Source organism: Hevea brasiliensis, chromosome 7 (assembly GCF_030052815.1).
Source record: "Hevea brasiliensis isolate MT/VB/25A 57/8 chromosome 7, ASM3005281v1, whole genome shotgun sequence".
In the NCBI taxonomy this organism is placed as follows: domain Eukaryota; kingdom Viridiplantae; phylum Streptophyta; class Magnoliopsida; order Malpighiales; family Euphorbiaceae; genus Hevea; species Hevea brasiliensis.
In genome coordinates this window covers 2,448,277-2,475,595 of record NC_079499.1, presented here as the reverse complement: position 1 = coordinate 2,475,595, position 27,319 = coordinate 2,448,277, and the positions used below count along the sequence as shown (strand labels likewise).

Genomic DNA, 27,319 nt, shown 5'->3' with positions numbered 1-27,319 from the left:
TATCTGCGATAAATCTTTATTTTTTACTTCAGTCTCTATTAATAACTCTTTTGTGCCACTGCCAAATGGTGTCAAAATTTAGGTTACAGTTGTTGGTGTTGTCAAACTTAATCCTTACCTTATTCTCACTAATGTCCTTTTTGTACTTTCTTTTAACTTCAATTTACTGTCCATCAATAGGCTGGTTCATAATAACATATTATGTTGTATAATTCTTTCCAATTATTGCATTATCCAAGTCCTTTCATCATGGATTACGATTGGACTAGCTAAACAAAAGGATGGCTTATTCTTTCTGTTACAGAAGTATATCAATTCACAGAGTGCTTGTTCATCTGTCATTTCTCCTAATGTTTCTTTTGTCATTTGGCATCATTGGCTAGGTCACCTAGCTGATGATAGAATAGCTATTTTACAATCTCAACTTTCATGTTCTACCAATAAATCTGTTCAACCGTGTTGTACTTGTCCTCTAGCTAAGCAAAAGCGATTACCTTTTCCTCAACATGTATCTCTTACTATTTTTCCTTTTGAATTGGTACATATGGATGTATGGGGACCCTATTTTCAAAAAGATATTAGTGGAAATCATTACTTTCTCACTACTGTTAATGATTTTACCAAATATGTGTGGTTTTTTTTATGAAATCCGAAGCTAAAGTTTCTTTCCTTGTACCTCAATTTTATTAATTGGTAAAAACCCAATTTCAGTATTCCATTAAACAAATTAGAATTGATAATGATAGTGAATTTCTCCTAAACTCTTTCTTTGCTTCTCATGGGCTTTTACGTCAAACTAGTTGTAATTATACCCGTCAGCAGAATGGCATTGTTGAAAGAAAACACCAACATTTACTAAATATGGCAAGAGCCTTGTTGTTTCATTCTAATATGCCTCTTTAGTTTTGGTGTTTTGCTGTTCTTATAGCCACATATCTAGCCAATAGAATTCCTATGGTAAACTATGCAAATAAGTCTCCTTTTGAGCTATTGTTTCACAAAGCACCTTCTTACCATCATTTAAATTCTTTTGGGTTTTTGTGTTTTGCTTTTAATCTCATAGCTCATCGAAGTAAGTTTGATTCCAGGTCTCGTAAAAGTGTATTTCTTGGCTATCCAATTGGTGTCAAAGGGTATCAGTTGTATGATTTAGATACTAAAAGTTGTTTTGTCTCTCAAGACTTTGTCTTCATGAGAATATTTTCTCATTTCAACAGTGTTGTGTTTCTTTTAATTTCATTAATCCTATTGATGTACCAAATCTTGTTTTGCCAGTTGTTCCTGATTCTCGTTTCATGTATCTTTCAAATCTTGCAATTTCTTCCAATTCTTGTCCTCCAGTTGAGTGTTGTTCTCCTGTTTCTTCAAGTCCACCTTCCTCTTTCGATCTTTCACTTGTTTCTAGTCATTCTCCTCTTCCTATTTCTCCTCCAGTTTTAAGGAAAAGTACCAGACATATTAAATTGCCCACATATTTGCATGATTATCATCACACTCTTAGGCATAACCCTTTTATACATTCTGTATCTTGTGATGTTACTTATCCCATTCAACATTATGTGTCTTATGATAGTCTTTCACTTTCATTTCATTCTTTCATCTTAAATGTTTCATCTACTTTTGAGCCTCATTCATATAACCAGGCTGTTAACTTTGATCATTTGAAAAAGGCTATGAAAAATTAACTGGATGCTTTGGAATCAAATCAAACTTGGTCATTCCTCAACTACCTCGAGGGGCTAGACCAGTTGGTTGTAAATGGGTATATAGAGTGAAATTCAGGGCAGATGGGACCATTGAAAGGTATAAGGCTCCACTTGTGGCTAAAGGTTATACTCAAAGGGTTGGTTTTGATTATCAAGAGACCTCTAGTCTTGTGGCTAAACACACAACTGTGAGAACTTTTCTTGCTCTTGCAGCTGTATATGGTTGTTTATAATGCCTTCTTGAATGGAGATTTGTTAGAAGAGGTGTATATGGAGATTCCTTCGGGCTATGACCTTAATGTGGAGTATGAAGACACATCTAATCTTGTGTGTAAGTTGTAGAAATCTTTATATGGCTTAAAACAAGCCTCCAGGCAATGGAATATAAATTTTACAGATAGCTTGTTGAAGGAAGGATTTCATCAGTCCAAAGCTGATAATTCCCTGTTCACTAAACAAACAGCTGATGGTTTTGTTGCTTTGCTTGGGTATGTGGACGATATTATAATTGGCAGTAGTAACGAAGTCTTGATTGATCAATTGAAAACTGGTTTGAGCTCATATTTCAAGTTGAAGGATTTGGGAAAGTTACAATACTTTCTAGGTCTCGAAATTGCTAGATCTAGTAAAGGGATTGTTGTCTCAAAGAAAATTTGTTTTGGAAATGTTAGAAGAGTATGGTGTTCTTGGAGCTAAGCCAAGCTCTATTCTTGTTGAAGTAAATGTGAAGTTAACACATTCAGAAGACAAGTTGCTTACAGATCCTAGCATGTATAGACAGCTGGTGGTTAAGTTAATGTATGTTACTTTGATCAGACCAGATTTAGCCTATGGAGTCTGTGTGTTGTCTCAATTCATGGATAGACCATCTGAATCACATCTGGATGCAGCGTTTAAGGTTCTCAAGTATCTAAAAAATGCACCAGGTCAAGGTTTACTCTTGTCCTCTAAATCAGAGTTCAAACTCTCTACTTATTGTGATAGTGATTGTGCTGGTTATTTTGAAACAAGGAAGTCCCTAACAGGTTGTTGTGTGTTTTTGGAAGAATCCTTGATTAGTTGGAAGTCAAAGAAGCAAACTACAGTTCTTCTTCAGAAGCAGATATACGTCCACGGCTGCAACTACTTCAGAAATTCTTTGGTTAGTTTCATTGTTGGCAAACTTTGGTTTACAAGTGCTACTTCCTAAGCAGTTTTATAATGATAGCATGTCAGCTATTCATATTTTCAAAAATCTTGTCTTCTATGAGAGGGCTAAACACATTGAAATAGACTGTCATTTTATCAGGGAGAAAGTTTTGCTTGGTACAATCCAACCAAAGTATTTGAATACTAAAGAGCAGCTGGCATACTTGTTTACAAAAGCTTTGCATCCAACTGAATTCAAATATCTTTTGAGCAAGTTGAACATTAGTAATATATATGTTCAACTTGAGGGGGAGTATCAACTAGAGTAGCAAATTAAGGATGCTCAGTGATTAAAATTAGAGTTGCATCGTTATTTATTGCAACAATTAGTCAGTTTGTTTTGTATTTTTTTAGTTAGCTATTTCTGTTAATTAACTAGTTACATTTGCTGCTTTGTTCTAGGATGTTCCAGCTGTCATTGACTTTTATTGTCGTTATATTCTCTTGTATATAAACCCAAAAAGGCAGTTATTCTTTGAGAATGAGAAACTTTTTCAGCTCATCTTGTGATAAAGTGATGCATCTGCCCGAAGAGTTCCAGCAAAGGGAAGATTGTGGTGTGCAAAATTGAGGTTGTCCGAAGAGAGAAAACCCTTTCCATACGACAAGGTGGCGGTGCTGGAATGATAACTGATTGATCCATTAGTCAAAGAAGTTGGATTTCAGTTTGTAATCCCGGCAAATTTAATTGGTCAAGAAGAAGCACAGCAGCTTCAAGCATACAATATGAAGATAGGAAAGTGAACTCTGGAGCTTTGCCTGCCTAAACAATTCATCAATATATCGGAAAAGTTCTCCAAGCGCTGATATATGTGTTTAATGGATAGCGCAAAAGCATGGAAATGACCAAATACAGCTGCAAAGGGCCAAAACAATGAATTTCAATGTGATAAGGAGCTGGATATATATTGCTGAAGTCTTTGAATTGCTTTCTATGTGTCAGTCATTTATTGCCTCAGAGAAGCCAATTTCATTCGATTACCAAGTGGTTATGGCGTGGAAACATCACTCTTTTTCCCTTATGGAACAGTCATCCTTTCATTGTATTAGCATTAATGTAGATGTGGAAAAAAACCTTCAGCCTAAAGAAAAGTATCCTGTTATAGACAAAGAAAAGTCTAATCAGGCATCTAACGAGACAGAAATTTCCAGTTACACTAATAGTGCCAGTAAGCATCAGCATCGTTATACAAACAGACAATTTTTGGCTACTTTGTTTGAAAGTGGCAGTCGGTTCATTTAAAGGTGAAGAATAATTTCAAAGTTCATCGATCCTCAAGCTAGCTAAGGCTCTAATGGCTCCCTATACTCTACCTATGTGGCTTCCTCTTCTCTTGCTCTTGCCACTATTGCTTATATTCAAACTGAAGAAGGAAGTTAAAAGACAAAACAACCAGCTGCCACCAAGCCCTTTTAAGCTTCCAATTTTGGGCAACTTACACCAACTTGGTGAATTGCTTCATCAATCCTACTGGCAGCTGTCCAAAAAATATGGCCCTGTCATGCTCCTTCACCTTGGTCGTATCCCAACTGTTGTAATCTCCTCTGCCGAGGAAGCAAGGGAGGTCTTGAAAACTCACGATCTTGCCTGTTGCAGCAGACCTCTTTTAGCTGGCTCTGGTAGAGTCTCTTACAATTACAAAGATGTTGCTTTTGCACCCTATGGTGATCAATGGAGAAACATGAGGAAATTGATTGTTCTTGAGTTATTTAGCTTGAAGAGGGTGCAGTCTTTTTGGTCCCTTAGGGAAGAAGAAGTTGGATTGCTAATCAATTCTATCTGCGAGGCAGCATCTTCTGCAACTCCTGTTAATCTCACTGACAAGTTGTTTGCCCTCACTGCAAATATCACATTTAAGATGGCTTTTGGATTCAATTATCGAGGGTCTAAATTTGACACAGAGAGATTTCGTTTTCATGAAGTGATTCATGATGCTCAGGCTGTGGCAGGAAGCTTCTCTACAGGTGAATTAATTCCATTTGTGGGTTGGATTGTTGATCAGATAACAGGTCATCAAGCAAGGACTGAAAGAGTTTTCCATCAGTTAGATACCTTCTTGCAATATGTAATCGATGATCATCTAAAACCTGGAAGAAAAAAGAAGCAGGATGACTTGGTAGATGTGCTGTTAGGAATAGAGAAGGAACAAGCCGAACTAGGCAGAGCAGCTCAGTTCACAAAAAGTAACATTAAAGCAGTCCTCACGGTAAGTATTGCGTTCTTAATATATCTGCATGATTTTAAGATTGTTCACTGAGGAAGTGTGTGCTTACAGAATCATTTTGAAATTAAGCCTCTACTTCACTGTGATATTTGTCTAGCAGAATATATTTCTGGGTGGCGTAGACACTTCTGCAAATACTGTGAATTGGGCAATGGCAGAGCTTGTAAGGAATCCTAGAGTGATGAAGCAAGTGCAAGATGAAATTAGAAATCGTGTTGGAAAAAAGGGAAGAGTAACTGAAGGTGATATTGATAAGCTTGAATACCTCAAGATGGTAATAAAAGAAACTTTCAGACTGCATCCTGCCGCCCCACTACTAATTCCAAGAGAAACAATGTCTCACTGTAAAATCAGTCGTTATAATATTTATCCCAAGACAATGATCCAAGTTAATGCCTGGGCAATCGGGCGCGATCCTCAATACTGGACGGACCCAGAGCACTTCTTCCCTGAGAGATTTGCTGATAGCTCAATTGACTTTAAAGGACAAAATTTTGAGTTTTTGCCATTTGGAGCTGGTAGAAGAATTTGTCCTGGGATGCACATGGGAACAATAACAGTAGAGGCTGTACTTGCAAATCTTCTGTATTGTTTTGATTGGAAATTACCTAATGGGATGCAGGAGGAAGACATTGATATGGAAGAGCGAGCCGGTGTTAGTCTTACTGTCTCTAAGAAGACTCCTCTAAGCCTTGTGCCTGTAAAGTACTTCAGTGACTGCTAGAAGGTAACACGGGCTCTGAAAGGCATATTAGTATATGTATGTATCAATAACTTAAGTATGTTGTGTGTATCTAAACAAAGTAGATATGCAATATGCATATGTCTGTCGATGTGGCCTTCTTAGAATACTATAGGCAATTTCAACACAAGGAGCTTGGTTGAAATGTTACCTTAATATTGAAATAAAAAATATGCTACAGCATTATTATATCTAAGGAGTGGGTCAAATATATTCAGAAGGGAAGAGAATAAATTTAGTACATAATGCAGAATCCTCAGTAGTGATTTGCAGGGCATATTCATGGAAATCAAATGCAGGTTAAAATCTGGTACTAATATAGAATTGTGAAACATTAGGTATTGACAAATCTTTTGTATTCACTATTCACAGACAAGTTCAGGGAAATCAAGTGCTGCTTAATTTCTCAGATTGTTTTAATTATATATTTCATGCACAATTCACAGAAAAACTGATTAACTAAGGAGAAAGTGACGTTCAAATGAGCTTCAACACCATGAAATAAGAAATTGCAGTTAAAACTGTTTCTTCAAGAATAGTACAGGCCTTGTTCAGGTTGAACATGGATGGTGCCGCATTACAGGTGAAGTGCTTCTTCTAGAAAGATTTCTGGATTACAAATGCTGACTAGAATTCTCAAATTAACTAAACCATGTTCTCAAACTAGTTGGAATAGGAAAATGATGGCAATAATTGTAGTACCAAAAAGATGATAACATATATATGTATGCATATAAAGGACTTCAAAATGGCTTCAAAACAGTGGTAAGACACATCTTTGGATATTGTGAAACAATTAAATGACCAAATGCTGCTGTAAATGGCCATAACAATGAATTGCAGTGTGATCGGGAAATGGATTGCCGATTGCTCGAGTATGATGTATTATCCTGCGGACGCTGACCAGATCATCAGGTGGAAGCCTGGAAACACATGGTCACGGTGTTTGCATGTGGTCCCAAGAACAGTTTGAGATTTTAACAGGAATGTGCACTTCCATATTTTACTCCAATCCAAATTTTGATAAAAAAAAATTAATGGGCTTTCAGCAGCATGGGAATCACTCTTCAGGCTAAAGTACAAGATGAAAATTAGAAGAGAACTAGAAAGACAAAGTTGATTACTAATACTGCCGGATGGGGTCAACCATTTGTGCTTCATTGCTGTTGTAGTGATAATTCAGTCTGGTTTCAAAGGCAAGATTAATTAACCTTGCAATTTGTGAGGACAACTGTTGGTTTTTTGGAGGCTAAGGTTTGTGATGAGGAGAAACAAAAACATATTTGAGACTTGTTGAATATCTGATCTACATATTTTATTAACAAGAAGCTTGAAATTATACTAGAAAACATAACAGAAAAATCACAAAATCTGCTCATCATTCCTAATCTAAAGCATAACAAATTGCTAAAATATTGTGGTAGAATCACATGAGCATCATCTTAACTTCATACTCCTTTTTTCTAGTAGCAGTTAGTTTGAAGCTTTCTATAATTTGACTAAGGTTCTGTTCGACAATATTAGTTATTCTAGTAGTTGTTAGCTGTTTTCGTAATTGTTACTTATTTTACTAGCTATTAGTTGTTAGATATTAGTTGTTACTGGCTACCTGCTTATATAGTGATTTAAAACTAAAGTATTCGGTAAAAATAATTGTTGGATTAATTGTTAAATATAAAAATAGTGATATATCTTTTTTGACTGGTCAAAAGAGTCCCCCAACTTCTAAAAGCTAGGAGGTGATAACTTTTTGTAAACTAGTCTCTCAACTTCTAAATACTAATATAAATACTATGCTATCGATTAATATAAATAAGAGAAGTAGTGTTTTGACTATGATCAAAACACCAAAGGCTACTTTAAAAGTTGTTATCAAATAGGGTATAATTCAAACTTTAGCAGCTTAGACATCTTTTCAACAACAACAATAGCTTGATGTTTTTTTGCATCCCTTAGTTAACAATTTTTTCTTGTACTCCACTTTATGATTATTTGAGTTTAAAGTAATTTCCTGACAGTAATCTTGAATTAAAAAAAATTACTTAGCGGTTTCCTAATTTGTAATTTTTTGTGTCTGAATCCAGAAACATTGCACATGCTTGCCTCTGAGCCATTCAATCCATCGTGATTGGATTTTCCTTGTAGAGATGATTGATGGCCACCTTTTAGGTCATGACACAAGGAGTTAAGAGGTGAAATTTTTCGTTCAATGTTCAAAGCCAACGTAGAATCAAAGAACTCCATGGCCTGACAGAAGTATTGGTTGCATTCTCAAACAAGACAAAATAACGTGGGATAAATTTTGACAACTGTCCCTGAACTTATTTAGTTGTAACATTACAGTATCTCATTTTAAAAATGTAACATAAAATCCCATCAACTTTTGAATTTTGCACAGTAAAATTCCTTTAACCTCCAATTACTAGTTTTTCAATTAGATGCTGACCTGGACAGTTCCAGCATGGAGCTTAGTCAGTATTTCTCTTCTCTCTCTCTAAGCCATGTGTAAATTGAGTCATTTTTCTCTCTATAGACAGAATAATTTTTCATATGTAAAGAGAATAATTTTACACTTTGCATAAGAGAGGAGAGAAAAATATTGACTAAGTGCCATGCGGGAGCTATTCACATCAGTTTCTAATTGAAAATCAGTAATCGAAAGTCAGAGGGATTTTACTGTGCAAAATTTGAAAGTTTAAAGGGTTAGTGTTAGAACTATATAAGTTCAGGACAGTTATTGAAATTTATCCAACAACATGAGAGCGTCCAAAATCCAAGATCCAACCATACAATTTGGTGATGTAAAGTGTAAGTAGGAGGAAGAATTGTACGGGCATTCAGGTGAATCCTACCGTAGGATTCACATTTGCCATGCTCCACTTTCACGTGTACCTTATGATTTTCAGAGCTGAAGCTGGACACTAATCCTGACCTGATCATTTTACCCGTCAATTCACTCTTGTGTCTGGATTCTGAAAGGTCCTCGTCAATCATTTTGAAGTTCTAAGAAAATATGGAGGAAACTCCATTATTCATTCACGAAGAAGCTGAAAATGGTTCTCTATATTCAACTCCTGTGCCTCTCTTCTTTTATTTCTTCTCCCTTCACTGCTCGTGTTGAAGAACAAGGCAGAACAAAACAAGCAACTTTTCACCCAGCCCTCCTAAGTTTCCAATTATGGGAAACTTGCATCAACTCGGCACTTTGCCTCACCAGTCTTTGTGGCGACTCTCCAACAAATATGGACCAGTTATACTCCTTCATTTAGGCTGTGTGCCAGCTGTTGTAGTTTCTCTGCTAAGGCAGCAGTAGAGGGCCTAAAGATCCATGATCTTGACTGTTACAGTAGACCTTGCACAGCCGGCTCTAAGAGACTCGCTCGCAACTATCTGGACATTGATTTTTCACCGTACAGTGATAACTGGAGACAGATGCCTAAAATATGTCTTCTCGAGTTTTTCAGCTTGAAGAGAATTCAGTCATTTATGCTCATTAGAGAATAAGAGGTCACTTCTTTTTGAATTCCGTCTCCCAGTCATCATCATCAACTCCCATTAATCTTAACACAAAGCTACATACTCTTACTGCACGTATTGGATTTAGGGTGGCTTTTGAAAGGAGATTCATGAAACTGATGCTATTGCAGGAGACTTCTCTGCTGGAAAATACTTTCCATATGTTGGTCGGATTATCCACAGGCTTAGTGGCTTACGGGTCATCATGCAAAGATTGAACAAGTTTTCCTCAAGCTAGATGCTCTCTTCCAGCAGGTGATCAATGATCATCTTAAACCAGGGAGGCTGTTGGTGCAAGAAGACACTGTTGATGTGCTGTTGAAAACAAAGAGGGACTAAGCAGAATCAGGTGCAACATGGTTGACTTCCCAATAAAATATCAAGGCAGTCCTCCTGGTAAGCATGCAACCTTACTAAGCAGGAAGCAGGATGCTGATCTGGGATAGCATCTCATCCTTAGCTTATTTACATATCATTTTTATGACCATAATGAAACAAAGATACCTTTCTGCTCCTGTGATGCGTATCAGAACTTATTTTAGGCAGAATATACACAGCTGCCGTGTCTGTTGTCTGGGCAATGGCAGAATTAGCTACGAATCCAAGAATTAGAAAGCAAAGGATGAAGTTAGAAATTCTGAAGAAAAGAAAGGAAAAGTAACTGAAGACTACATTGCTCAGCTTCAATACCTCAAGTTGGTAATAAAAGAAAATCTGAGATTGCATCATCCTGCTCCACTGCTGCTTCCAAGTGAAAACATGTCTCACCTTAAAATCAATGGCCATAGCATATAATCCCAAAACGCTAATCCATATTAATGTTTGAGCAATTGCAAGAGATTCTAACAACTGTAAGGATTCTGAAGAGTTCTTTCCTGAAAGATTTGTTCGCAGCCCCATTGACTTTAAAGCCCGGAATTTCGAGTATTTGCCATTTGGGTCTGGTTGAAGTTGTCCTGCGACGCATGTGGGAATGAGAGTGGTGGAGCTTGCACTTGCAAATATCTTGTGCTATTTTGATTGGAAATAGCCTAACGGGATGGAGGAATTGAACACGGACTAGGAAGCTGGACTTACAGTCAGCTAAGAAAGCTCTCAGACTTGTGCCAGTCAAGTATCTTCACTGGGCACCAGAAGATGACCTGAGTTGAAGAGCTGTTTCATACACAACGGTCTATTAATATATTCCTTTATGTAATATACAATTACCTCAGCTTTGTATGCGTATGTAAAATAATAAATTATTGTAGAGTTTATGTAATCGCTTCGCAGTCAACAAAATTATCACTAAATCCCATATTAGTTACATTTTCTAAGATCAATTACAAAATTATTTTTTAAAAGAAAAAACTATATTGAAAACTTCTAATTTGATTCTTTCACGCTCTTCGCTTCCAGTAAGAATAGAACAGTAACTCTTGCTTCCATTAGAAATCCAACAAAACCTATAAAAAAAAAATCTCTGGAACTTCTGAGGAGCCATACAACCCAGTGTGATTTGTGAGAGGATAAGCTGAAAATCAGCTTAAATGAAAGAAGTTTGGCAACTTCCCTCCAAAAAACCTGACTGCATTATTTTGACGCAAAATACATATCAGGGTGTGAAATTACGAGAGAGCATTACTTCTGCAATTCTGCTTATGCTATGCAATCTTCATCCTTAAAGAGCCAACAGCACAAAATAAGGTAGCCTTGAAGAAGTGCGTAACGAAATGAACTACCATTTCTTGAATGTAAAAATTTTGAAAGTTCAAAATAAATACACCAAAAAAAAAAAGAAAGAAGAAGAAAAAAAAAAAGTAAATGTATAATCACAAAAGGGGTTCAGAAAGCTCCATTTCATTTGAATTCTGTTGTTGTGTTTCAGGTTTGCGGATGCCCACAAAGTCAATTCCAAGCCACTGCCATGGCCAACATACATATCTAGGACCATTTCGTCCCCTTGAGTCTTCTCGAGTTTCATACTCTTCAAGCTGATGGCTAAGCTCCTCCACTCTATCCCTCAGCCTAGATGCTCTCATGTCAGCCAATCTCAATGACTTCTCAGCAGCCTCCCTTGCTGCCATGGCAGCAGCTGCTGTCTCTTCTTTGAATTTTAGCTTTTTCTCTGATTCTAACATGGCTAGACTTGTCTCTTCAAGTTCCTGTTTAAGTGCCGACAGCTGCATGTACATAACCAAGGACATAATAATTAGGCACAGAAACCATCATTAGAACTTGCTTCAAAAAAATCTAGTATTAAAAGGAGATTGGAACTCATAATCTTTGCTTTATATATTACACTAGATAAAATACAACATTGACATCACGTTGCAATGATACTAAAATCAATAATGTTTCACATGTTTCAGTCTGTAAGTACTTAAAACTCATACTACATCTATTGAATTTGGAAAGAATGAAGGGCATTGGATCATAATCAAACTGTCACGAATTTGCAAATTTTTCATTCTCTCCCATTACCTCTAGTTTTTCAATTTTCAATTGCAACGTTTTATCCTGTCTTTAGCCAATACTATAATATTTTGCTTAGTAGTCACCTATTAGGGTTCCCAAGATTTTACAGAATCTCTTTAGCTCTAAATCTCTTCCGTCAAGAACCAGCATTTGTCTTTGGAAGTTTAATGGCATAACAAGTTCATTAGATAGATATAATCAAATGCCATATAAGAGAAAGGTGTTGTTCATATGACCAACAAAGTGCCAGATGAACCTGTTGATATGGGTGAGCATACCTGAGCCACAAATTCTTGCTCAACAGCTCGGCCAGCAGCAGCCTCTTGCTCTGCTGCTACTTTCCATCTTGTTATTTCTTCTTCAGCGGCAGCAATGTCCATCATTAGCCCTTCAACCTACAATGACAGGAGTGGAAAGTTGATAATCCATTCAATAAAGGACCCAAAAAAGTCATGGACTTTTCTCATAACTAGTCCAACAATGCAGTTCACTACTTAACATTTACACAAGCACCAAGCATCCAATAAAAAATAAGTATTTAAATTATCAAACTAACCGACAAAATATTAACAACTCACACTTTCATTTGCCACTCTCTCCTTCTCTTCAAGTTCCTCTATTCTAAGCATTCTATGGTCCAGCTCCTTTGCTTGAGCCTCTATATGCTCTTTAAGTAAACTCGCTTCTGCCCTTAACACAGTAACATTGCACACAAAATAAAGAAATATCTGGTAAGTAAATAAATAGGATATAAACCTCATTGTCAGTATGCAGCCTTGTGAGTTCAGGTATGTTAGAAGTACCTTAATTCCTCCACAGAATGCTGAAGCTCAATGATCTCGAGCTGAGATGTCTTGACAATATTCTCCAGTGCACCAGCCTGTGTACAATGTATGAATGCAAGGACAATTTAGGATGTAATATACAAAGCAAAACTCCAAGATCATTAAGCAAATAAACTGTAAAGAGCAGTTACCAGAGTGTATATTTCATCCTCTTCCATATCAAAAGAGCCATCTTTATCTTGAGAAGTTGGAACCTTAAGATCCCCAAGAATCTTACTAAATTTGAAATCTATGCCAATCTCTTTTAAGCCATTCTCTGCAGCTTTGAACAATTCGTTTGTTTTGGAAGATTGGTCCAATTTCATCCTCTTTGACAAAGCACTTCTAAGTAAAGATCCAATTTGTTCTTTCTCCTTAACCAATCGCCCTATCGATTCATTCAAACTCTTTGCTTGATGACTCTTCTCCTCCAACAAATTCTTTGTTTTTTCCACAACAATTCTAGTTAACTCATAAATTGATTCCATCCCTGCTAAAGAAGCACGTATATTCTCCTCCATGTCCGTGTGTTGTGGAAGAAACAAGGACTCTGACAACTCTGAATCTAGATGATTAGCATCAACTATCTTAATAACATCATAAAGCCGGTCATGAATTTTCGCCACAAAATTCAATTGATCAATCAATAAAGGCCTCTGCGATTCCATCCTCGACTCCAAATTCCTTAACTTATCATCATACTCACTAATTAACTCCCTCAGCTCCAACGCTTCATCTTCTACCAAATGTGTCTTCTCAACCATCTCTCTCTCAATCTCAGAAACCTTCACTTCCTTTTCCGCAACACTCTTCTCTAAACTTTCAATCAATGAAGTCTTCTTCTGCACTTCATCTCTTAATCCACTAATTGTAGCTTCAAGCTGAGAAACCTCAATGGCAATCTCGTAATTCCTCTGCTCCATCTGTTCTCTTGCTTCATTTCTAGATTTTGCCGTCGCATCAATCTGCCTAAGGAGCTCCTCAACGATCTCATTTGTCCTCTTAATAACCCCATAAGCAACAGCCGGCAATCCAATGTATTTCTGCGACCTAGGCAACCCTGAAGCAGCAAAATTGTTGAAGTTACTCACTTTTCCAGATATCTTCTCAATTCCGCTGACTAGCATGTGCCTCGAACTCTCAATCTCCGATTGCAATCCATCCCTAGCTTTCACCGCCTCCTCAAATTGCTTCCCAATCTCATCTCTCTGCTTCACAGACTCCTCCTTTAACTTACTCAATTCAACCAAATCCGCAGATATTCTCTCCTTCTCCTTCAAAGCCTCTTCCTTCTCGCGCACAGCTTCATCCCGCTGCCTCCCGCACTCGTCTCGCTTCTTGATCGCCTCATGCGCGAGCGCCTTTAACCGATTGAACGAAACCTGCAGTTCAGACTTGGACGTCTCGGCTGCCTCACGAGCAGCTCTCTCGCGATCGAGCTCAGCAAGCAGGTCGCGATATCTCTCTACGGATAAATCTTCCAAACTCGGACTTCTAATAGCGATCGGCACCGGATCCTCACCCTCCACATCGCTCAAAACGGCGTCGTTGTCGTCACCGGCACCAGTGGCCATTCCAGATTGAATTCAACTAGTATAGCGGGTGATCAATCCATAAAACTTAATAATATTCAATATCTAATTAATGCAATTTCTTGTTATGGGTAAGCCCTAGAATCGGAATTAGATGAAAACCAAAGAAAACGATTACGTGGAATGAAAGGCAAAATCGATGTTGGAATTGGACGCTGACTAGCTAGTTTTCAAAGAGAAAATTGAGATTTTGCTTAGAAACCGAATGAAATTGGAGAGAGAGATAGAAGATGAGTTACGTAGGTGCAAGTACAGGAAGGAGGAGGAGGAGGTAGCTGAAGGAAGGAAGGCAATATGAGAGGCGAAAGAGAGCGAAAAATAGAACAACACAACAAACAAGGAAAGTTACCAACCAACCGGTCTTTCTCCGTTCCTCACCGTCTAAAAGAAAATTGGATAAAGGGCGAATTTCGCAAATGAATTTGCCTTTAATATTTAATTGCACACAAAATTAATTTTAGGGTTTATTTAATATAAATTTAATTTTATAGAAAAAATTACATAATAATAAATAAATATATATATTTAAATTTTTAAAGAATGATTTATATATAAATATTTAATTTAATAATTTAAAATTTTATTGTCAATTTTAATATTATAATTTATTATTTTAATACAAAATTCAATGTATGCACCGGCGTCTAAATAAATTTAATATTTTACAATTTAATTTTCAAAATTTATAATTATATAAATAACAAACCATAATTAAAATTAAAAGAAAAAATATCACTAATTCATTTTTTTAATCTCTCAACTTCACTTATAATTAAAAAATTAAGATTAATAAATTTAACAAATATTTAAACATTTTAATATCAAAACTATTTTTTTTTAAATAACGATTTGATTATTATTTTCATAAAGAATTAAAATATAATTTACCATTTGAAAAAAAAATGTAATTTACCAATGTAATTTGCTAGTCTGTACAACTCAAGCAATTGCTTCAAGCGAAGAGAAAGAAAAAGGGCGTGAATAAAAGAAGGTGAGAGGGAGGATTATATGAATGGAAGATACAAAAAGGCAACTTATAGGCCAATTTATTTACTTGGATTAAGGATAATTAGGTGACCATTATGCATAATCTTTGTTCTTTAAGACAGAAAGGCAGGCCCAAATGATAAGAACCAAAGCCCAGCAACAGACCTTAGAGAGAGGGCTTTCTTGGCGTCTTGGTGAGCAACCCAATTACACATTCGCTGTGAACATAAACAAAAGAACAAGGAGAGAGAACGAGAGCAAGGCGAATGGTATCTTGAATAATGATTTCAATACTAGATTTAAGAACACAAATACCAGCGGCAATACTGACAGGCATAGCCAAAATTGATGTATCAAATAAGCATTCCATTAAGACCTTTCCGAGGACATGAATTGCTGGACAAACATGAAATGAGGTACCATACTATGCCCAAGCTTAATTAGGCCCAAAAATGATATTATATGATTAGTAACATTAGAAAAAATTCAAATCCTAATTGAGTTTTTTTTTTTTTTTTTAGAATTTCTGAAATTCTTAAACAATAATGTTTTATAATGTATTGTCTCAAGTCTGTCAGGGTGTTTTTCTATGAATTTGGTAGAACTGAATGCTTCCTCGTATGTGTTTGTTGAAAGTCCTCAACCCATCCCCACTGCCCAAAAGTGCAAACAACCAATGCACAGTAAGCATTTGTTGGACGGTGCTCTATGGACAATGCGTGTTTTGAGGCTTAACGTTTCAGCAAAATGCTTCATTGCTTATCACTCGCTTTTGTCGCCCATTTCACTTCCTCCTACGATTGGAAGAATTGAGAAAACCTGCTCGCCTGCGCTCACCTTTTCCTTCTAGACAAAATTATCTAAAGACATGGTTGAGTTTACTTGAGCTCCGTGTGCTTGACCTTTTTTTAAAAAAAAAAAAATTGAATTAATTGTATTTAAAAAATTAATTAATGAATTTTTTTAATCAAATTGGAAGTTAAGTATCTTTACCATAATTACTTTTTATTTTGGAATAAAATTAAAATAAATTTAAATATTATAATAAAAAATACATTTTTAAAAAATAAATTATTCAAATTCTTTATATTTTTTTTTTTTCACAAAATAAATGAATCCTTAACTAAAAATTAGGTTGAATATTAAAAGTTTACATGCATGCAAACGTGGGTTTGGAAGACACTATTTCTTCAATCATTTTTACATCTCAACTCGTTTATATCATTTTTTCATCTATTTTCACAAAATTAAATTCACAAGAATATCATTTAACTTTAATCCATCACTGAAATTAACTTTAATCCAACTATTGGGAGAAGCTTTCTAATCAAAGAAAACAAGATAAGACGAATATGCTACTGAGAACCGAAGGAGGGGGAAGAATGGAACAGGAGAGCCAATTGAAAATTAAATTCAACTAGGAATAGTTTTGGCTCATAAGGGTAGGGATGATAACAGGGTGTATTGGAGGCAAGGATTTCCTTTTTCATTTCCGCCCTGCAAAGATTTAGGGTCAGGCCAGGAGCTTTTCATTTGAAAGCGAGATGGAAAGGATTTTTTTCAAAAATTTTTTATTTTTTTTAATATATATATATTTAATTTATCATTAAATAATATAAGTTTATTTATTAAAAAATATCAATTAAAAATATAAATTTCTAATATAATCTTAACAAAAAAAATATATTTTTTTTAAATTATGATATTCATCAAGTACTTAAATACATTAAAATAAGGTAATTTTTAATAAAATAATAATATATTATTGTGAGAGATAAGATTTGGGGATAGGATAAAGAGACCTTCTTACTATTCTCATCACACACAATATTAAGAAGGAACAATATTAGAAAAGATTTAATCAAATACGGGATAAACAGATCAGGTCGTGAACAATTCCCATCCCTAAATAAGAGTCTGTTGTTTCTTATTTGGTTGTTTAGTCTTCTTTTAAAGATTTCTTATGTAGTCGATATGAATGTAGCAGAAAATCAATTCCCTTGTGAATTAATTTTATTGACTTCAATTTTCATCCAATAATAAAAATAACAATTGTCTCTCCATGTATATTGGTTTACAATGAAAAGGGAAAAGAAACTAAATTTAGATTTTGTGTAATTTAAAAAATTCACCAATCGTCATGTTAAACCTGCGGGTGCTATAATATAATAAATTTTTTATTTGCTATGAATAATATTATAGGCTAATTTGAGCAAAAGGCAGCAACCTATTAGGTTCCCCCTGCATGCGGACAAAAGGGTGGGACAAGAGCTGCGAAACTGTCCACCTTTTGCTTGGTTCCCTTTCCAAGCAACACTTGAGGAAGCTCCTAAACTCCTGCGATGCCTGTTTTGGAAAGCTGGGGAATTCTCCAAAACATATCACCATCGCAACTTCCATCCAACTGGGCCTCTTCCCAGCTGGGAAAAATGGGAAATACCCCACATACAGCTCCCACAAAGTAACTCCCAGGCTCCACACATCCCCTGCATAGATATACATCGACCCAAATGTTTGCGAGTCCAACCTTTCAGGACTCATGTAAGCGTACGTCCCCTGGCTGCCCAAATTGTCGTGGCTCGTCATACCAGAATCGACAATCCTGCTAACTCCAAAGTCACCAATTTTCACTTTCATGTCCTTACTAACAAGAAGATTTGAAGGCTTGATATCTAAATGGACAATACTGCATGCATGAAGATAGCTGAGGCCATTAAGTGCTTGGTAGGCAATGTGAGCAATTAAAGTTTCATGGAAAGGACCATTGGCTCTGAGAACAGTATCAAGAGTTCCTGCATCCATATGCTCCATGAGAATTGCTTTCTCACCTGCTCTAGGTTCAAAAATCCCATGACATTTAACAACAAAAGGAGAGTCAGTACATGCTAATATTTCAGTCTCATGGGATGCAGAAGAGTTAGTGATGTCATCCTGAACAATTTTCAGTGCATAGGTTGCTGAAGATGGCTTGTGAAGTACTTTGTATACAATGCCATGGTTACCGTGACCAAGAACGCAGAGTTTTTCCAGATCATAGAAATCACCTACCCCTTGAATTGTAATGTTAGATACAGGCTTAGGGAAGCAAGGGATGGGAGAGCATCGGCCAATCTGCAGTGCTGGAAGGAGAAGCTGGAGATTTCTTTGCAGTTTTTGTCTCGCAAGAACCATGTTAGCAAATTCTTTAGTTTCCTTTGATAAAGGAAACAGGTGAAGATTTTAACGGTATGTTAGCAAATTCTTAAGTTTCCTTTGATAAAGGAAACAGGTGAAGATTTTAATGGTACATAGAAGTAAGGATAATGTTTGTATACTTGATTCGTTGTTTGTTATATAGTGAGACGCGAGGAATCGTATTGGTGGATTATGCATTAAAAGTAACAAAGATTCAAGGCAAGCAATGATATTAATGATACCAAAACGAGGATGAATACGTATATCCATTGAGATAAGTTTCTAAGAAGTAACCCCATTAATTTAGTGGACATTAATTTCTATCCCCTATCTTCATAAATTATATATTTTATTCAAAATCACTAAAATCTATTCATCTTTTTATTAAATGATCCACATAAATTAAATTTAGATTAAAATTATATATTTTTCTTATTTAAATTTGATTTATCATAAATCTAAAACACAATATTTATGGTGAAATCCATTCATTAAATACATAATTTCACATTTTTATATTTATAAATTTTTTTTAAAATACTAAAAAAATCATTTTTATTAAAAAATTTAATGCTTCTAATCATACTCCTTGAAAAATTATTAAATATATCCATTATGATACATTTTCACTTCTATTTATGAAAAGTTTCACCTAAATATGAGTGAAAAAATATTTAAAAATTATTAATATAAAAAAACTCAATTAAAAAATGAATTTTGTCTATATTATTAAATTATAGAATACATATATATATTTTTTCTTTTATAAATTCCTCCTACTTTGATAATTTATCTATTCCCTACTTTGCAAGTTCCTTATAATTCTTCATTGAATATAATCGAAAAAGTGAACTTAATATACTAAAATATGAACGATCTACCAATTTTCTTTATATAAAAATCTCTTAATTTTAAGATGAATACCAATAATAATTAACTTTAATTAAATTAAAAAATAATATATTTTATAAAAAAAATAAAAACAGAAATTACAAAGCCAAACATTAAAGAAACTTTAACACGGTAGTAACACGAGGGAAATGGCAAAGCTGCTGACTTGATTAACTTCCACATACAGAGACTTGAACAAGGCCGACTTCATTTCTATTCTATTGCAATCTTAATTTATTGTCATTTTGTTGAATATTGATCATTTTTTTTTGTTTTTATAGTTTCAAAGCCATATGAAATCTGTAATACCCTTCGCCCGTCTATAGTGTAGCCGAGCAAGGCGTGCCGGAATACCTAATCTGTGATTATCTTTTTTTCTGAATACTCAATTTGGTTTAAGAAACCGTTGCGTGAAATTTACATCATGATTGTTTATTATTTTATGCTTTGATAAAACTGAGTATTGCAAAATTTTTAACAAAAATCCGGTAATGTGCCGTCTGTAAATTGGACAAATAGTCCTTTTGCACCTGTTAAAAACAGTCTCAATATAATATTCTCAAAATTACAATTTCCTTCACAGTCTCAATTTATCAGTAAAGTCAATAGACTTTTACAATCATTAAACAGTTCCATAATACAGTCTATAATAATTCAAATATATCTAGAAAATCTCCATGTTATTTAATATGTATAAATTATTACAAACTTTAAAGCTTTCATCATATTACAAAATACAGGGCCAAAGTTCAAAATACAACAGAAAGACAAAACACAAAAATCTCTAAGTCCTACCATGTATGCAATGCAATGCAGATGACTCTGGACTCCTGTACAGATCTGATCTCTCACCCGGTCGTTGATCGGCTAGGCTCTCCAGCTATGTCTCCAATACCTACGCGTTTCAAAAGCAACGCACTAAGCAATTCTACTTAGTGGTGTCAATTATAAAGAGAAAAAAAACTAAAATAGAATAATTTAATCATTTATGAATTTATGGTGTCAATATTCTTTGCAGACTAATATTTCAGTAATCTTTACTAAGATTATTCTTTTATTGCCGTTTATACTTTTATTTGTTAATATTTCATTTTTACTTAATTTGGTTGTATTGTATGTCACTACACTTAATTTAGCTGTTTGAATTTAATAATGCTTAAATTAACTGCCAGTGTAGCCTATACACCGACCAGACTGGATAAACAGATAAAATTGCACTGGGTACCTAGTACCTCGGGTCGTCACACCATCGGTCACAAAGTATCTTCTGGTGTGCAAACAGTGGATAAAATAGCACTGGATACCTAGTACCTCGGGCCATCACACAATCGGTCACAAAATATCTCCCGGTGTGTAAACAGTGGGGCTAAAAAGCCATATAATCAATCAGGCAATAAGTCGAGTATAATAACACAATCTGTATAGCCATAGACTATTAAAATCATAGTGTGGCATAATAAGTCATAAAACATAATATGGCACGATGTCATTTACAATACAGCTGTCAGAATCCTATTGGCATGCCAACCTATCCAAACTAGTCAACTAGCCAAACTAGGGCATATTACAAGCTTACATATTTAATTCTTTTTTTTTTTTAGGGTTTATACATCATTATGTCTTTCACTGGTAAACGAACATGTTTACCTTTTTATACATCATGGATAAGTTAATTCTAGTATCAACATGTCATAATTTGTATTTCAATATGATGCCAATATAGTACATTGTACATTTCTCAAAAGTTGGCATTTATTGCCAATTGATTTCTAGGCTTTATTGTATAGTATTGTCAATTTTTCAGTTTTGGTATTTAGATTGATCGAGCTAAATGTCCTGCTTTCATTAGTTTTTAGCTTCTAATCAAATAAGCAAATTTGTAACTCTATGTCTTATTAAATTTTTGACACTAATTTCAGGTCATTCTAAGTTGTATAGACCAAGATATGGTCAATTTACTAAAACTGGATAGTTTGCATTTTTAATGCAAAGTTAGGTCATTTTTAGGTCAAACTCAATTCTGGCAGATTTGGTACCCTAACTTAGGCAAGCAAATTGACTTGGTTTTGGTCATTTTTGGGCTTTGGTGTCTTCATAAGAGTTATAGCTCTACATCTAAGCTTTCCATTAATATAAATTTCAGGTCATTTGGACCTGTTTATAGTGAGTTATGGCCAAATGAGTGATTACTGTTCATATGGTCAAATTCTGGGTTGCAATGATTTTAGATAGTTTTGATACCTCAAATTGTGCAAGCAATTTGACTTAGTAAATGGCATTTCTAGGTTCTGTGATCTTCACTAAAGTTGTAGCTCTATATCTAAGCTTTCCATCGATGTAAATTTTAGGTCATTTGGACCTGTTTTGAGTAAGTTATGGCTAATTACATGGTTACTATTCATATGGTCAAATTCTAGATTTGCAAAGTTGCAATTCCGGATTTGGTCAATTTTATGGTCAGTTTCCGGATAGAATTTTGGTAACATTTTTATATGAAAGTTGACCTATTTTATGTCTAGTTTTACCTTCAATTGGCCTTATACCAATTTGGGTCACAATTTTGCACTTATGACTCAATTTAACTACTGCCAACAACAAACACAACCTGCACATAAAAAGGCACTTCCAATTGACAATTCTCCTCCTCCCAATACTATAATACTACATTCATGGCACTTCTATACCATTCATCACAGCTCAACTATGTCAATTTGAGCAGAATACACAAGTGTTCAAGGCACATATTACACCCCTAATTCTCAAGGTTAAATTCAACATTCACATACACATGAAATCACTTGCTTTTACTACATACAATTCCAACCATTACTTACATATACTGCCCTTAATCCATCAATACCATAATTCATCATTTGAATTCATGAAATCAAACATTAATCCATAAAATTCAAGGCTGCCAAAATTGGCCATATGCCAAGGCTTTCTATTACACTTTCCAAACTCCTGATTTCAAGTGTTCAATACACATACATGGGAAATAATTTACCAATATATCAAATTCACCTCATCAACACTAATTCCCATCATTTTAATGTAAGAAAAACTCAAGCAATTTCACCTCTAATGGCTGCCAAAATTGGACAGTTTACTAACTTAACAATTTCTTTCAAATTTCATCACCAATCAACTTCCCTTAACCTAAACATCAAAATTACTAAAGAAAGATGGAAAGATTGGACACTTACCTCTTGAGAGCTTTCCCAAAACCTCACCAAATCCTTCCTTTCTTGCTCCCAAAAGCTCCCTCAAGTTGAGTGTGCAAGCTTTAATGAAGAAAACTAGCGGAACAGAGGGCTTGAATGGAGGTGCATGTAGCTTAAGTGAGGTGCGGCCATGGAGTTTAATGGAGGTTGCAAATTCGGCTGGTTTTGTGCAAGGTTGAAGATGAAGAATTCTGTCCATAAAGGCCTTATATATGTCCCTTAATTTAAGGTTAGTGGAGTACTAACTTAGTTTATGAATTAATTAATAGTTTATGAATTATTAATTTCCAAGTTTCACAATTTGTAATTTTTTCACCATACTTTCACTATTTATATTATGTACCACATTTTTATTTTTCATGACATTTTCAAAGTTTAATATCACTTATTTTTAATGGACATTGAAGTCAAAAGTCAACTCTAGGTGTCAAATGACCAAAATATCTCTTTTCGGGTTGTATTTCTGATTTTTCGATAACACTGATTTAATCCCTAATTTGTCGATTTCATAATTTTTCGTTTTTCTTTGTACTAATTCATTAATTTTTCTTTGACATTTTTAATGTCAATTACACCTCTATAGGCCTTTAATTATGTCTCAAAAATTATTTTCAAGGGTTCTCTACGGTCCTGGGGTCGGCAATTGCCTTCGCCGTAACTTCCCGGTGCGGTCACCCATCGCTACGATGCCGCCTTGTTTAACCTAGTTTCATTTCCTCTCTTTTATTTTTTCTTAATTTTTTTTATATTTTCTTTTTATTTATTTCATTAATTTATGTCTGTTCACTGTTACCAAAGTGTATTTCCAGATATTTCTAACTGTTTGTACTCTGGCTGTTTGCCCGGACAACCTCAGTCATAGGAACAGTAAAACGTACCGACTACGTAAGTGAGGATGTTACAAAATCCTCAATAATGTCTTTTTCAAAAATCAAACTTAAATTCTACCTTAGTATAATAAATATTACCACTGCATTCAAATAAATAACACTAACCTGTATCACTGAAATCATAACTTAAAAATTAAAATCAATTTTGAAAATAATTTCAAATATATATATATATGACTTAACTTTTTAATATGTCTTAATGGATTCGAATTGTAACCCGACTTGAAAATTTCACACTGTAACTCGATTGGGATAAAAAGTGAGATATACGGTGGCAACAGATAGAACAGTATAAATATTATATTATTCTATTCTTTACAGTAAATACCACTTGTTAGACATCCGGAGACCCTAAAGCGTTTGGGGAGAATACTCTTCTTGCATATTCCTAATAATCTCCCTCTTAAGTGTGAATTTCTTCTTTATTGGGCTTATTGGGCCTACTCCCCTTCAAATGGAAGCCTTTTTTTTCTTAATTCAAGTATTACAATGTCACAAAGAGTCCTAATTACTTCACCAAATCCACTCGAGCCTACACCTCTAAGAGCCATGTCAAAGCCATCATGTGTTCCGCCATTACATTTATTGAGATTCCCCATTCCATTAGTTTGCTATTCTCCAGAAGAGTATCTTTTTGCTCCATTGGACTTATCAAAAGTTTACTAACTGTTCCATTCACATATCAGAACATCACGAGAATCACTAACCACTTATTTCCAAATTTTCTATATATGACTGTTAATTATTCTTTCAAATAAATGTCTATCCCATCCCACAAATTGCATTCTCGTATAGATATTTATAAATCTCAATTCACCAGATGTTATCATTTTCATTTGAACATGAATTAATTAAAATTTATTATTTTAGTTTTGCTTTCTTGAACATTTTCACTTGCAACTTATTACAAAATTTAAATAAATAAAATCATAATTTGTTTTATTCTAAACACTCAGATCGATCATTCGAGATCTGACATCTGTTGTAGATTAGGTGTGTGTGTGGCTTATATGGAAATAAAAACTCTGTTAAAATTACTATGATTTAACAGCAATCTATTCCCGTCACTGAATTATTATCTGTCCTTTTTACATTAAAAAAAAAAAAACCTTGCAAGTGAGAACAAGAAAGGAGTTTTATTTACAGTGTGGCTGTCAGTCCGCAAGTTAGTGGACATGCCTCATGAGTTGATCATTTAGGATCCTACATCTATTGTAAATTAAGTGTGTGCATGATTTATATGAAAATAAAAATTTCGTTAAAATTATCATAATTTTAATGGCAACTTATTCTCATTACTTAGCTATTATTTATCTTTTCTAAAAAAAAAAAACAAAACTCTAACTCTATCAATGTTAAATGAATTTTAAAATTAATTAATATAATAAATTTAATACTTTCTTTAATAATTAATAAAAATTATAAAGGCATTGACACGGTTGTAACACGAACAAAAGCCGCTGACTTCATTAACCTGGAAGGCCACTAAACCTCAACTTCAAATTATCCTTGTATTTTATTGACACGTGAACACACCTGTGCACTACTCAGCCTTAAATTAACCATTAAAGTAAAAAATAAATAAATTAATCTCAAGTTTCATCAGTTGACCGTTGGGTAAAATCTGCTACTCTCTAGCACACATTACCCGCCACGTCACCTAAGCTTATGTGTTTGGGCCTTTTGGGCCGTTTCTTAGGGCTACATGGGCTTGTGTTACAAACTTATTTTTTAGAGAAAAAAAATAGTTTTTAAAAATATTATTAATTATTTTAAATTAAATCATATAAAATTTAGTTTTAAAATAATTTAATTAATATTTAATTAAATTAGTCAAAGAAATATGTTTCTCAATCAAATTTAAACATAAATGACAAACAAATTTTACGATTATTTTCATATATTTAACTCAAAACATAAAGTCTAAAAAAAATAAGTAAATAAATAATTTTAATTGATAAAAAGAAATTGAACCAAAAAATGCTTAATTGGGTTTTCTTATAACTATGAAGCATTAAAATTAAAATTAAATTAAATTGAATTGGAATTATATTAAATTAAAATAAAAAAATTAAAATTTTAATTTTAATCTCTTAAAATTTAAATTAATAATTTGAATTAAATTGAATCCGTGGTGACCCGTACACGTGGACCAACAGGCAAGAGGCAAGAATTAATAAGCGTATGGCCTTGTTGTAATTATTGCATTTTTGTTTGTGTGCTGTCATTTTCTTATCCATTTCATACCTAATGTTGATGTGATTTGTTCCCTTCACTATTATTTTTTTTTTCTCAAATTATTTATTATATTTAAAAAATTAAGAAATATTTTTTTAATTTTATTTTTTTTATCTCATTAAATATTTATAATAGATGTCTATATAATTTTTTTATATAAGATTAAGATAATTTAATTAAGAAAAAATTATTATTTAATTTTTATATTTTAATAAAATTAATTATTTAATTTAAAATTTATATTATTTTGTACTTATAAAAATTTTTATAAAACTATTCTCTCTATCAAATTTTTTATTAATTATATTATTTACACTATTATTTAATCTCTTTATTTTAAAGAAATTAATTAGTTAATCTATATATTTTAAAAAATATTACTATTTATTCCTTTTATTTTAGTGAAATCAATTAGTTAGCTTATATATTTTAAAAAAATATATTTTTAGATAAAAATATAAATTATAATATATGAAGACTAAATTTTAATTCACATTTTTTTAATTTATAATTATTTAGATATTATTTTTATATTTTTTTTCACTTAGAAATGATTTTTCTTAATTATTTAAAATTTTAAAGAAATTGATTAATTTTTTTAGTGTATAAAGTTTATACAATTTTTATTGTTAGATGAAAATAAAGAGAGAATGGAGGGGAGAAAGGAAAAAAATATAAAAAAAAATTATAAAAAAATTTGTGATAATTTAAGCATAAAAAATATTAATGAAAATAAATAGTTAACATAATTAAATTATACAGGTTAATTAATATATTTCTTTTTAAAATATAAAAATTAATTAATTAATTTTAAATTTAACAGAATGATTAAATAGTTTAATAAAAATTTTTATATAAATTAAATAATATATTTTTTAAAATATAAAAATTAAATAATTAATTTTATTAAAATATAAAAATTAAATAATAAATTTTCATTTAATTGATTATTAATTTATTTTTATAAAAATGAAATTATTTAATTTTTTTTAATTATTGTGTAAAATCCAAGTAAGATAAGTAATATATATTTAGATGTGTTTCAAATTTAATTAACACGTGTATTTAGTCTTTACAAGCAGCTCATTGTACTAATGCGATTCGTATCCATTTATTTTTCCTTCACGATAATGAACAAACCCTGCAGATGAGCTTCCTTTGAAATGACGTTACTTTTTCTTTTTAAAAAAAAAATATATTATAATATAATAATATTATAGATTAGCTTTCACACGTATATTATGTTCACTTCTCTCATCGTTAACTGAGTTTTGAATTTTTAAAAAAAGTTTAAGGATAAAAGGGATAAACAAGAGTCTACGTTGCCACAAAATTTATGGATAACATTTAAATATAAATTCTATTAGGAAATATTTTTTCATTGAAAATTTTTAAATAAATTATTTAAAAAAATTAATTTTATTTGATATTTAAATAATTTTCTTTTTAAAAATTGAATCAAATTAATTTTTATATTTTTAAATTAAATGAAATTAAAACTTTAAAATAAAAATAATATAATTTGAAATATCGATTCAAACTAAACAGGGACTATCTCTAATTACTGGCAAATGAAGCGTGAAAGGTTTTGACTAACAGATAAGAAATGTAGTTATGAAGGTTGAGGATATTTTAAAGAATATATTTATTTGAAAAAAAAATAAA

At 33.2% G+C, this 27,319-nt stretch overlaps 3 protein-coding genes across 3 annotated transcripts; 1 reads left to right on the top strand and 2 right to left on the bottom strand.

Annotated features, from left to right (window-relative positions):
- The first annotated feature begins 1,599 nt into the window (after positions 1-1,599).
- Positions 1,600-6,052, top strand: LOC110655440 (cytochrome P450 71B37). The gene is made up of 3 exons (XM_021811728.2): positions 1,600-2,847; positions 3,297-5,101; positions 5,220-6,052. The coding sequence occupies exons 2-3, from the start codon at positions 4,190-4,192 to the stop codon at positions 5,841-5,843; spliced, it is 1,536 nt and encodes a 511-aa protein (XP_021667420.2). The 5' UTR covers positions 1,600-2,847; positions 3,297-4,189; the 3' UTR covers positions 5,844-6,052.
- A 5,030-nt stretch (positions 6,053-11,082) lies between these two features.
- On the bottom strand, positions 11,083-14,625 carry LOC110639527 (uncharacterized protein At3g49055). Its single transcript, XM_058149669.1, has 5 exons — positions 12,811-14,625; positions 12,638-12,714; positions 12,413-12,524; positions 12,113-12,229; positions 11,083-11,539 (listed from the first exon to the last, which is right to left on the bottom strand). Exons 1-5 carry the CDS (start codon positions 14,230-14,232, stop codon positions 11,189-11,191), a joined length of 2,079 nt encoding a protein of 692 aa, XP_058005652.1. The 5' UTR covers positions 14,233-14,625; the 3' UTR covers positions 11,083-11,188.
- A 2,808-nt stretch (positions 14,626-17,433) lies between these two features.
- Positions 17,434-18,408, bottom strand: LOC110639517 (mitogen-activated protein kinase kinase 9-like). Its single transcript, XM_021790515.2, has one exon. It carries the CDS (start codon positions 18,406-18,408, stop codon positions 17,434-17,436), a length of 975 nt encoding a protein of 324 aa, XP_021646207.2.
- Between the last annotated feature and the right edge of the window lie 8,911 nt (positions 18,409-27,319).